Source organism: Pithys albifrons, chromosome 13 (genome assembly GCF_047495875.1).
Source record: "Pithys albifrons albifrons isolate INPA30051 chromosome 13, PitAlb_v1, whole genome shotgun sequence".
Classification (NCBI taxonomy): Eukaryota; Metazoa; Chordata; class Aves; order Passeriformes; family Thamnophilidae; genus Pithys; species Pithys albifrons.
In genome coordinates this window covers 9,402,021-9,414,895 of record NC_092470.1, presented here as the reverse complement: position 1 = coordinate 9,414,895, position 12,875 = coordinate 9,402,021, and the positions used below count along the sequence as shown (strand labels likewise).

At 39.5% G+C, this 12,875-nt stretch overlaps 1 protein-coding gene across 2 annotated transcripts in view; it reads right to left on the bottom strand.

Annotated features, from left to right (window-relative positions):
* Positions 1-4,397: 4,397 nt before the first annotated feature.
* Positions 4,398-12,875, bottom strand: part of ATOSA (atos homolog A) — a 47,919-nt gene continuing 39,441 nt past the window's right edge. For both annotated transcript variants that reach the window (XM_071568458.1, XM_071568457.1), the window contains 3 exons: positions 11,375-11,443; positions 10,349-10,548; positions 4,398-5,003 (listed from right to left, as the gene is read on the bottom strand). In XM_071568458.1, the coding sequence (XP_071424559.1) occupies positions 4,850-5,003; positions 10,349-10,548; positions 11,375-11,443 (423 nt within the window). In that variant the 3' untranslated portion in view covers positions 4,398-4,849. The remainder of the gene's footprint in view (positions 5,004-10,348; positions 10,549-11,374; positions 11,444-12,875) is intronic.

Below are 12,875 nucleotides of genomic sequence, written 5' to 3'. Positions count from 1 at the left end.
CTCCGCCTCGGCCCCCGCGCGCGCGGGAGTGGAGCCCGCCCGCGCCCCCGCCCCCGCCCCGCGCGTCACGTCCGGGCCGCGGGTTCGAGGCCGCCCCGCCCGAGGCTGTCGGAGGGCACCGTTCGGGGCTGCCCCGGCACCGGCCGGGCTCCGGCGGCAACAGCCCCGAGGCTTCCCCGGTACCGGCCGCGCTCCGGCGTCAACAGCCCCGAAGCCGCCCCGGCACCGGCCGGGCTCCGGCAGGCAGTGTGAGGGGCTGTCAGGGCCGCAGGCTCGGCCGCGCGGCGCCGGCGCCCCACCCCATTAGAGTAATAAAACCATGGAATCATCAAGAGGAAGAGGCCCTTTAGGTAATCATCCCGCCCGACCGTCCGTCCCGCACGGCCGCTGTAACTCCTGCACCACCAAATTGGGTCACCCAGCGCCACATCCTGACGCTTCTTCCAGAAAGGGTGATTCCACCGCCTCCCTGGGCAACTATTCCAGGGCCTGACCACCCTAATACTGAAGAAGGCCTTTACAATATCTCATTTGAATCTCCCCTGCCTCAGCGTAAGGCCTTTTCCTCTGGGGCCTGCTGCGGGCTAGGCAGAACAGACCGGCCCCCCGTGCGGCCCCCCCCCCCGGTCCAACATCAGCGTAGAGGGGGAAAAGACCTTTGCTGTTTGGCTAAAGTTGGTTCTTTTGGCTAATGTTCATGATTAAAACACGGAGGTGAGTCCTCAGCAGCATTACTGGAGGATCTCATGAATCCCAGACAGCTGACAGGAGGTCTTGGTCCATTGGAACTTCTCAACAGCACATTGTCATGTTATATAGAATTGTTTTCTTCCCTCATCTGCTTTCCACTGTCTGGTTCTTGGCTGAACCATAACCTCTCCTGGACTTTCTTTAACAGCATAAAGGAGGGGCTTAAACAGCCCATCATTAATAAATCTTTAGGGATCCCCAAATACAGAGATTATGAGAAAGGCATGTAGAGCTTCTACAATACTCAGATAAATGCAAGTGTGCTCCCAATTTTCCTACACAAACTGTCTTTTCTCACCATCTTTACCAGTTTCCCACGATGTTGACCTCCAGCCCTCCCAGCCCTGTGTCTCCCCGCATTCCAGATGCCCTCAGGCTCAAAACTCCCCTCTGCAGACCCTGCCAGGCGTGGGGAACCAGCTGGAGCACAGCTCAGGAAGGACAGGCAAGGACAGGTTTTGCATGATTACAGTTGGGAAAACCACGGGAGATAGGTCAGAAAAGTCTATCAAAGCAGAAGCTGCCAATGATTTTGCCACAGTTGAATTGTACAAAAAGCCCCACAAACAGTAGCTGGCAACAGAGATTTGTTAAAAGAGCAGGTTGTATAGTTGTGGGCAACCCAAGGAATGTGTGTGTCCCTCATTCCAAAAGGGATACAGCTGGGCGGACTGCACAGCAAAAATCACAGAACACACCAGCATTGTTTGCCTAATGACCATGATAGTGGTGGGTGTGCCTCATCTGCTTGAGCAAAACCAGGGAGAAATGGTCTGAAGGTGTGAAAAACAGAGCAACATAGAAAAATGATTGTAAAAAGGATAAAGTTCATAGCTTTTTGAAAGGAAGCAGAACAATAAAGCAGTGGCATCAGACAAGAGTGCAAACTTCAGGAATTTCGTTCAATTCTCTTAGGAAATTAATTTGAGGGAAAAGAGACTTTTGAGGATTCAGCAGTTCCTTAATGAAATTATTTTTTTAAGGGAACAAGTGGAAACATACAATGCAGAGGAAGGATGGGAAGTAAATTCAGAACCTCAGGAAAAGCCCAAGTTCTTCAATGGCCTCAAATACAAAACCTGCAGAAACTAGGTCAGTGTTTTAAGGATGTTTCAAGGATGCATTTTAAGGATGTAAAGCAGATTGTGAAGATAAGGGGGCACAGAAACTACTGAAAATTACTGAACCTTATAAAGATTTAATGTTTGGATTTAATGTTTCTCTAAGTTCAATCTGGCATGATCAAGTAGCTACAAACTATCATCTCTGACACTTCCCCATGCAAATTAGGGAAACTTAATTGGATGAAACTTTAATGTGGTGGATGCAAGTTTTTTTGGAAATGGCTATCAATTCTTCCAACAACAACGCTGTGCATAAAATCCTGGGTAGTGAGAGAACAAAGTTCAGTAAGGAGAGCCACTACCATATGAGAAACAAGCAGGTAGGACACCTGTTATACTGAGTAACGATAAATGAAAGTTGACATCTTTTACTCCTGAAAAACCACACACTACAACAGGATGTATGGAGAGGAATTTAATCCATAAAATTTACCAATCAGTTCTTCCAGTCTGATTGGCTGTGCTTGGGGTGCTCTGTCCAGCCTGAGGCATTTCAAGACTGATTCAGCAAAAGATGAGAGCTAGAATGATGAGAGGTGCAGAAAATAAAATCAGCAAGGCAAGGCTGACTGAACAGGCCGGGGTTGTCTTGGATAAAGAAAGACAGACCAAGAAGGGAGATACAAGAACTAAATTGTTTTCTTTGCATATAGTGGAAAGGCCAAGTAACATCTGACTGAGTAAAGAGAAGAAACCAATGACCTCTCAAAAATTAGTCATCTCATTTCTTAACCTATGCATAGAAGGTCATGTGGAATTTAGTTAATAGTTTATGAGCATTCAGCATTTCTCCAGGTGTGTCCTTAATGGAAAGTGTCTACTCAGATCAAGCTGTAAATGGAGAATGACTCAGTAAAATCTAAGTTATGCACAGATAATCTAAGGTCACTTTCATTCCAAGTCCATACAGGGACTAAGTGTAGTTTGACTATTTAGGTCAGTACAAATTTATTTCCTAGACATGACTTGTAGTAACCACATATTCAAAATCCATTTCTTTGCTGTTCAAAGAAAATTTATATATTACTCTGAAGGAAGTCTATTTAAATAAGGTTATCAAGATCCAAACATTGCATGTCAAAGCAAAATAAAAATTTAATCTGCTGCAGGGGAATGGTGAGTTTTCATTAAAATGGTGTCCTTTTCTTGTCCTTTTTTCATCTAGTGTGCAAGCAGCTGTGCTCCATGACACAAAAAAGTACTTTGAGGATACATGCTGTTTGCTTATGACTCAACAGTCACAGCTACCCAGGAACTAGAACACATTCCTGATATACTAGTTCAGACCCTAGTTCTGTACACAGTATAACTGCAGTTCTATTTGACTCTTCTACTACCAAAAGAAACCTTTTCTCAGTTTTAAAGGGCACACAAATGGCTACAAACTGCAAACAAGGTCTTCCTGTACAGTTTTCCCCAAGTCTCGTAACATAAATGATAGGTAACCTTTGAAAACCTGGTGTAAGTGAGGGGAAAACACTGCTCAAGTGGGGAACAGACTTGGTAATATCTGAGCTTTACCCTTTTGTAGGAGCAGGCATTTGCATGTACAAGAACACACAAGATAGTTGATGGGCATCATCTGGAAGGTCCAGTCTCCCTTACATTCCCTGGCAGACTTCCTGGAGATTTCATGATACACTGACCTCTCTCATCTAAGGGCAGTGCTGAATATACAAGATGCACATTCATTCCTTCTCTAGAGTCTTCATCAGATACCCATGTTACACTCTCAAATGTGAAGGTCACCCTTCACAATACTGACACTCTAAAAACCTACAGCAATGTAAAGAAAAACATAAATCATGGTGAGACAGTTGAGAAACTCAGATCTCCATCAAACATTATAAAGCTTCATTTTCATTATTAAATATATACCTCAAATATAATCAAATGCTTCTAACTTTATTTCATTCAGTTACATAGTGAAACACTTAGCATAAACTGTTCATCTGACTGTGTTTTTCTTTAGGAATACACATATGTATCGGAAAATATTCATATGCCCAGTGTAGCATTGCTAGTAAAACTTCCCATGGCCACCTAGTGGCCTACATGGAATTGACCTATGAAAAATATTTTGGATTACATGAGGATCCTTTCATCTAAAAATAAAACAAAAGGTACAAGTTCCATAGCTCTTGCATATATTTAAGATATAAATACTAATTTGTTTGCACAGTACATCCTTTAACACAATCTGAAAAATCAAATGGGGGAGGGCGTGAATTTTATGTGAGGAGAAACTAGTAACAGAAAGCAAAATTAAAATAGTCCTGAAGGAAAGAAATTGAGGGAGCAAAATAAGAACTGAACTAATTATCTGAATGCATGAGTAAGGAAATAAACAATCTGCATTATTGTCACAAGTCTTATTAAATCTGTATATGAGAAAAAATGGAAAAGGGTATCATTAAAGAAAAAAAAACAACAGCTAAATGCTTGCATAGTATGAAATGTTATGGAAATTCACCTGTTGTCCCCATTTTCAATAACTTAAATGAATATCACTTAAAACAGCACACAGATTAAAGACATCTGTATATATTTCAGATTTCAATATTAATGCCAAAAATACATAGTATGATTTTACATAGGATTTATGCTACATTAGAACACTAAAGACAAACATCACTTGAGTATTAAATGAAACATTAAATATTAAATAACTGAAAAATAAAATAAAAAGTGTAAACACTAAACTAACTTGGGAATTTGCTATTGCAACACATCCAATGAAGTGGTTTTAAACAGTACAAAAAGATTAGATTTAAGTATGTTTCCAGTCTACTTGGAATACACAAAGCTCGTTCCAGAAACCTTTTAAAAACTGGTCCAGGATCACACAGAACCTTCCTTCTCTTGAGCGCTATTTTCATTCCTTTACAGACTTAACTTTATACTGTTGTCTCTACCAATCTTCACTTGTAAGGAGTAATCAACAGTAAAATGAATACTTTCGTTGCCATTGTTTGCTAACATCTTGGTGAAAACTGAGGATTTGTTGGAGATTCAGTGTAAGATTTGAGTTCGTATGCAGCGCCGCTATCAACTTCCATGGATTTCCGAGAGAACAGGAGCCTTACATCTCTGTGGAGGTAGATCTTTCCAGATTTAGAACTCTGGAACCTGAAAAGATAAAAATATCTGTATTATCTCAAACAAAAGTTTGTTCTTTAACTATTACTGAATAAAATGCATTCCTTTAAGACGTTAAGGCCAAAACATAAATGAGTCAGTTAAAATGAAAGATGAAAAAATACCCTAACACTTTCATTCTACTTTGTTTCTTTTGACTTTTAAAGGTTTTGTTCCTAATCACCAAGACAGTGCACAGCTTTGAAAGTGCCATGATATATTTGAAGTTCACACTGAAATTATGTACGTTGAAGATTAAAGTTCTCAGCAATCTGGAACAGCAGAAAATGCACTTCAGTGAGCACTCCTGAAGACGCCCAAAAGGCGGCCTAAGCACACACAAAGGGAAAGGTTCAAATATGTGCATACCAAATATGTATTTCAGTGCTAACATACAGACAGAGTTCATTGCTCTCTTTATGAATGTAACACTAAGAAGTTTACTACAGCTTTATACCACCCACCAAATATAAGCCCAGCTTGAGAAACAGTAGAGGCATCTCTGCAGGCAAAGTTTTTTTGCACAGAATAGGGAGCTATTTCAAAGAGACTACAGTGCGCTGATCCAATCACCAAAGTAAACAGTGGTCAATTTCTGGGCTCATTCATCTTTTATGCTGCAGCTAAATAGCCCAGTTCAGGTCCTCCAAACCTGCCAGGAATGTGTCAGTTTCACTTTCCCTGGGATTTAACAACTATATATAGTGAGATGAGATCTGCATTTCAGAGGACAGTATTCTATGGTCTTCATCTGGGAGAACTCCTTAATTTCCTTCCCTCAACCAGGAAATGCAGGAGAGCCTAAGGAGCATTTCTTATGACAACTGAACTTAATGCCACTACCACTACACCATGGTGAGGGAGAAATGCTATTGCTACTGTAATAGAAACAGAAAAGCTATTGCTGTTGTCTTGACAAAATTCTACTATTACAAATCCTGAGAGCAGTGCATGCTGTGTTATCACATGTATTACAATCTGCACAGATTTTTAATAGGCATTTACTTATTGATCCCATTGAGGCAAAAGTATTTCTAGAATGAATGTCTCCATAATCTGACTGAAATTTTGACGGGTAGGAGAAAGACAGACAACTACAGAAGACCCATCAAGATTTCATTGTCTGAGGAAGGCACGTTATTGAAGAGGATTGTGTGCCACTGTTCTGTTCAGATGAGTGATGCAGAATGGCCTGTAGTCATCCCCACAGCCAGACAAAGTAAAACTCTGTTCTCCCAGATACAGCTGTCAAGGACATTAAATGTGGCAGGGTCCAGCAGAATGCTCCTACTGGCATCTACAGGGCTTCCATCCATCACTACTTTTTTGCTCAGTGCTGTCATTGTGAAAGCCCTTTTACCTGGTAGGCAAAGGGGGGAAGATGCCTTAAGAGAAGACTCTGAAGGAGAGCACAAGAAGGAAGAGTGAAAGAGACAGGGTACAAAGTGGACACCAGAAACAGTTAATTCAACACATAGCTCATAAGACATTTTAAAAGGAAAAACTTCACTGAAAGGTCTATTGCAGCAAAAGTGTGATTGAAATTAATTCATATAGAAAAGGTCTAATTATCAAAGCACCATTATAAAATAGATCTCAATTCCCATTCTACAAGTGAATCTTTCAAAAAAATTATTAGCAAGGTCTATTTTTAAACTTCTGAAACTTGCTGTTTTCTGTTGGTGATAATCCTGCTAGACTCCCTTGGCTCAATAAATAATGGTTCCCTGTAACCTGGTTTTTCTGAGCATGACATTTCACAAAGACTGGAGGATGAGTGGGGGACAACAGAGTTCAGGGAATTCTTCTCATCTCTGCATCCATCACCTAATGTTTTTGTTTTAGATATGTTTGCTGTAGTAATTTGGATTTAGAAATGTTGCTTTCTATACAGGCAAATACATTGGAATAACCAAGAGACAACCATTACCTACACCCTTGTAGGGTGGTGATAGAGTCCCCAGCACGGGACTGGCTCCAGAACTGTGGCAGCTCCAATAGTTTTGTGTAAAGAAATTTTAAAAACCCCAACACAACTGAGGTCTCTGACAGATGATGTCCCATGAAAAGTAACAACAAATACAGTAAGGCTTAAACACAAAAGTATCAGATGAGCTGGAAAGTCTGGCAGAGGAAAGAAAGTGATAAATATTACTGAAGAAGTGATAAATACTAGCATAAAGTCCCTATATGTATGTTTTAGGCCATCAAAATTCACAGAGAATAGAGTAACTCACAGAAACAGGATATAGCAGGATGATCATGAATATATATGTAGCAAGACATGCTTTGTAAATGGAAAAGACTATACTGCACAATCTATAAAATCTGTAAGGAAAATCATTAGGGCAAGGATACCAATTTCTAAAAAAAATGCCAAGAGACCAGAAAGATCAAAAGTAACTAGTAAATCATTAATAGCAGGTATCTTAAGCTTCCATGAATAAAGGTATTACATGTAGTATTAAGAAAATACTTTTTAAAATGTTTCTCAACACCTTGAGGAATCACTACTTTTAACAACCAGTTTCAAGCTTACCCTCCACTAAGCCTTCAGTAACAACCCTGTTTAGCTGTTGAGCAAAAACAATTATGCTCCATGCAATTCCTGGCAATGTGTCAGTAACTAGGGCTGTTGACCAAGCTTTAAAAACTTGGAAAATGCTGAGCTGTGGGCAAGTTAGCTGTTTAATTGCCTTTTACAGGGGTACCAGGAAACCAACAGATGGTCATCATCCTCACAACACTGGGCAGAAACAGGGCACAAGCAGAGCTGAACTCACAGCTCTTATGCTCAAGTAGGTTTAATTACAACACACAAAAAAAATCACCGCTTCACATGCAACAAAAAAATAATTGCCAACACATCTTCAAAAAACAACTTAAACTGCAGGTGCAACTCTAGTAGTGAATCAAGCTCTGCTGTCTGTGCAAGCTACATTTTGTATCTCAATAGTGTAGCTGAGGGTACAAGTGCAGTCTAATGGTGTATTGAACAGTATCTCAAACATAGAGAACTGCATGCAGAAGCTGAATACACAACAAATCTGACACTTTAAAGACTGTTGTAGAAAATCTGCCCGCCAATGTTAAGCTGCAGACCTATGCAAGCATTTTTGCTGAATTACCACTTGAAAAGGAGCTTTAATAATGCGAGTGCTGACAACTGTGATTAAGGCCTCACAAGCAGATGTGACCACAATGCAGCTTACTGGGGGTGACTTCATTTGTTTTTTTGAGTAAAATTTCAACATGTAAGCTTAAGATGCTTGTGTTCAATAACTACTGCAGCTACAACTGAAAGGCTGTTCTAAGTCAACTTGAATAACAATCAAAAATAAATCTTAATAGTTAAAACTTTTTAATTTTTGTATAAGTTTTCAGTAATACAGGGTTCAGGGAACATTGCGGCTTTTAAAAATGAAGTTTTAAAACCAATTTATGTATGCATCAATATACTACTGTGATTTTTTAAGCTCTCCCAATTAAAAATGCATCTTTAATAAAGAAGGCTACTAAATGGACAACTGAATCTTGTGTAAAATCCTAAGTGCTCAGTATAATAAACCACGAACAGATCAACAACACAAGCTACTGTAGTATTTTGAGTAGGTCTGCTGTTCTTACATTATGAGAAAGGACCCCACTTCTTAGGTTCACTGCTGAAGAAAAAACTTGTGGCGTACTCTGCAGTTACTCACTTTCCAAAGTAAGCAGAAAAGCATCATAATTATGAGTTCGTTTTTTCCAGTCAGAAATGGATGCATTTCCAATTACAACCATTATAGATCCATAAGCTGATCCCTACCAGAAGTCTGAAAGCTGAGTTAAATTGTATAGATATTTCCAAATGAGAAGCATCAGAATGGCTACACTTCTGTCTCTCAGCGGGTACTAGAAATAGGAAGCTCTTAAAAAAGACTTGTAGCTGTACAAATGACAGAACAGAAAGCAACCTTGCCTTCAAACAGGAGTTACTTCGTCTGTTGACAAGAAATTTACAAACTTCAGTGAAGCAGAACTGAAAGGGACACAAGTCCACTATTCTTTATACCTGTACACCAGACCTGGCTGGCCACAGAGTTTTGCCCACTGCTGCAGCTGATGCCTGTCCCCAGTTCCTCTGCACAGGCAGATCAACACTATAAGTGAATAGAGCCTTTTATTGGAGCTACATACTTTTTCAGAATTTACCTCAAAAGAAAATTTTTAGGAGGTGATTAAGTTAGAAATGGCAAGTTAGTGTAGCCTGAAAGGATGAATTTCAATCCAGGCTAAAATTCAGAATGAAGACACAGTTCAACAGCCTTATCATCACACTATTTTCACACTCCACTAAACCAACACACTTTTTTTTTGTAACTGACAGCTTTCACTTAATGGGAGAGCTTGGCCTGGAATCACTGCTCTAGACAAAGTAGTGTTGCAAAAGTCTGCTGGGTAGAAATCAGTGCTGCTAAATAGGAAAAGTATGTAGCAGAAATAATTCTACAACAAGAGAAAAGACCCAAGATACTTCATTTTGTTCTGCTTGCTCACTTCAGATGTCAGCCACTGCTGGGTTTGCAAGGGCTGCAGTGAAAGCACTGCGTCTGCATGTACAGACTTTGATTACTCCAAAACGCAGGCAAAAAACTCTGCAAACTGCAGGACAGAGTTCATCCATCATTCCTCCTTTGTCTCCAACTGCAGTCTGCAGAACATCCCGAGAACAGCAGCACCGCACCTGGTTTCAGGAAGTGCTTTGTAAATCATTTAAGGAAGATAAAGTGAATATTTTATAAAGGGAAAGGCATTATCAGCAGTGCTGCATCATGAAACAGGTATTTACATTTTTGCTATTAACACTGTATTTTTAGGAGCAACTCAGACTGTTTCTCAAGTTACAAGCTATTGTGGTGAAGAGGCATGTGTGAAGCACTCTGGGCACCTTCTCTATCTTGATCCTTAGTGTTGGGTTTTGCCCATATAACATCCACACTAGCTGTTTCCTGTAGCCTCAAAAAAAGTGCATTGATTCAGCCAGAACAATATCTTGCTTGTTAAGATTTAATCTTTACAAAGCTATACAAAATAGCTATTCAAGGCCAAGATAGAGCTTTATATTCTGCAGCATTCAAATTATTCATTGGCTTTTCCTCCTATACTCTCCAGGCTAAAGACCAAGTTAAAAGCATTCTTTTTTTAAATACGTCTGTATACAGAACGGCTGGTTGGGAAAGAAATTACGAGTTAAGTTTTGGTAGGTACTTGTTTTTTATGGTTTTGATTGGTTGGTTTTGTGTTGGGTTTGTTGGAGTTTTTTTGTTTTGTTTTGTTTAACTCAAGGAGCCTACCTCAGATGTATGAGGTAGCGTAGTAGCCTTTCTTCAGTCTGTTGACTATTTTCTTTATTGACAGTTCTCTTGATTTCTCGTCTCACAGGAACAGAAAACGTTCTTTGCCGTAGGAATGTTTGATGATTAGCTGGCATTTCTCTTAAGTCATAAATCACCACAAACATCTTCACCACAGTTTTGTTAGGGTTAAATAAGGTCTGAAAAGACAAATAGTTCAATACAATACTCTTTAGAGATGACAAATTTATAAAAAAACCCAACCAACCTAACCCAAACTCAATCTGCCAAAGTAGTCCCCTATGCACTTTGTTCCCCTAACAGACAGAATGGTTTATGTAAAAACATTATGAAGTTTTTCTGTTTTTTAATAATTCGGTTACTAGCAACTCCCATTTTTAAATACAATGCTAAACACAGTCTAATCTGAATGAAACACTAGTATATAACTACTTTTACTTTGCTAATCTGCATCCCTGTTTTTGTTTATTTTTCCAGTCAGCTTTTTGTCTACACTGTTTTCCAGACACAATACACTGCAGGAAGCACAGTGGTGGGCTCCCTGTTAAACCTGAAATTATGAATGTGTTACCTTGGACTGCTTTCTTAAAAGAAAGTATCAGTTCATTGATTCTAAGCAATGACTGTGATTTACTTTCTAATCTTAGTACAAAAAAGGGTGTTGTTACAAAATGCAGTTACAATTATTCAATTTTACCATTTTTAGAAGGGTTTCAGGATTTAGACTGTGGCCTAATTACTTCCCCATCACTTCTTCAAAGCCAAGGTGTCCTGAAATATTCTGAATCCCCTGTAACTGATTTAAGTCTCCTCAGAGCAGATGAGTTTAAAGGTTGGGAGTCATTTTTGTCCCCCATACAGATTTCTACTTTGAGTAACTACAGTACCTACAGAGATGGACATTTCCACTGCTAGCTTCATGCTCATCTCCAATAACCTCACCTCCTCTGCATGACTTTCTTGGTATTAGTGGTTTCAAGGCACCCTTATCTGCTGAGTACATACCACTTGTATTGTTCCTGAAGGCGGTACCCGATAACCCCTTTTACCAAGGGACTCTAAAGTAATTACACCCTAGAAAAGCAAAACAAAACATACATTTAGTTCAGAGAGAGATAAACAAATCAAAATGTTCTATTCATGTAATTGTATTTATTTGAAATGCAATCAGTAATGTATAAAAACTAAAAATAGAAAAGGCAATGCATTTATAATGCAGCTAAAACTCAACAGTAGGGACCTAACAGATACTTTGGCAGGCCATTAAAAATTGTGCAGTAAGGGGTACATTCTGCTCTTGAAAACAGATCCAAGTTTCTACATCTTGTCCACATCAGGGAACTATGATGAAACAGAGCTTTCTTTTCAAAGCAGCTGTAAGTTAAAATGAAAGATTTGCCTCCTCCTTTCTATTTCTATATCATCTACATTCGCACCAATAACACTTCAAATCTCACAGAACTCATTTCTGCTTTTCAAAGGCAGCAGATGTAGTTAATCTTCCATTCTAATCCAAACTTCAGGAACAATGACATCTAGCTTTGTACCAGCTGTGATCCCAAGTACCTCACATGGTGCTATAATGCTGCTGAGGCCTCCCTCATGTATTGCCCCAGAGCACATCTCATCAACCTGCAGGGCACCACTGTTGTACACCACTTCTCTGGACTTAAAAGAACCAAAAAACCAAACCAACAATCAAAAAAAGAGACCTCAAAGCAGAGAAACTAGCTATACAAACAGGAACAATGTTTCTGATGATGGAGGCAGTACACAAATGCTGTTATTAATCCTGGGAGACTCAGCCACAACAGCATATTTAGAGCATGAAACAATGAAACCCAGCTAGGAAAATAAACAATGTTACTTTAACCGGTTGAGTAACATCAGAATCCCTTCATCTCCTGAAAAATCACAAGAAATAGTCTAGAAAGATGAAAGCAAGCCAATAGATACTTATTTGCAGTGGTTAAGACATATACAAGTTTAAACTCAAAACTCAAAGCTCTTAGTTAAACTCTAAGAAATTTCATTTTCCGAATACTTTTCAACACAGAAGGTCAGAAATACAGTAACTGCTGTGAACCTAAAATCTAAATATTGAGATAATCAGATGTTCGTTGCTTTACTTAACATGTTTAAACAGACCCCTTACCATATATTAGATACATAGACACATATAAAAACGTGTAAAAATTCAATCTGTCACCTAGGTAAAACTGAGGTTACTCTAATGGGCATTCAGAACAAATTTAGCCTCTGATTCAATGCTAGCATAGAAGACACTGTTTGCTTTTAACACAGGAACACTTTCACACATGCAAAACTCATGCTGTCACGGTAGAAATGTGGAACAGAATTGGCACCCAGAGACCAGGAACACAAATACAAACTCAGCAAACCATGCAGCCTAGGAGACTGTCATGTGTCATGATAGCTCAGACAGTATTTGCTTTACAAGAAAGGGCTGAAAAACTTTCCCAAGTCTAGGCAATTGTACCTTGGC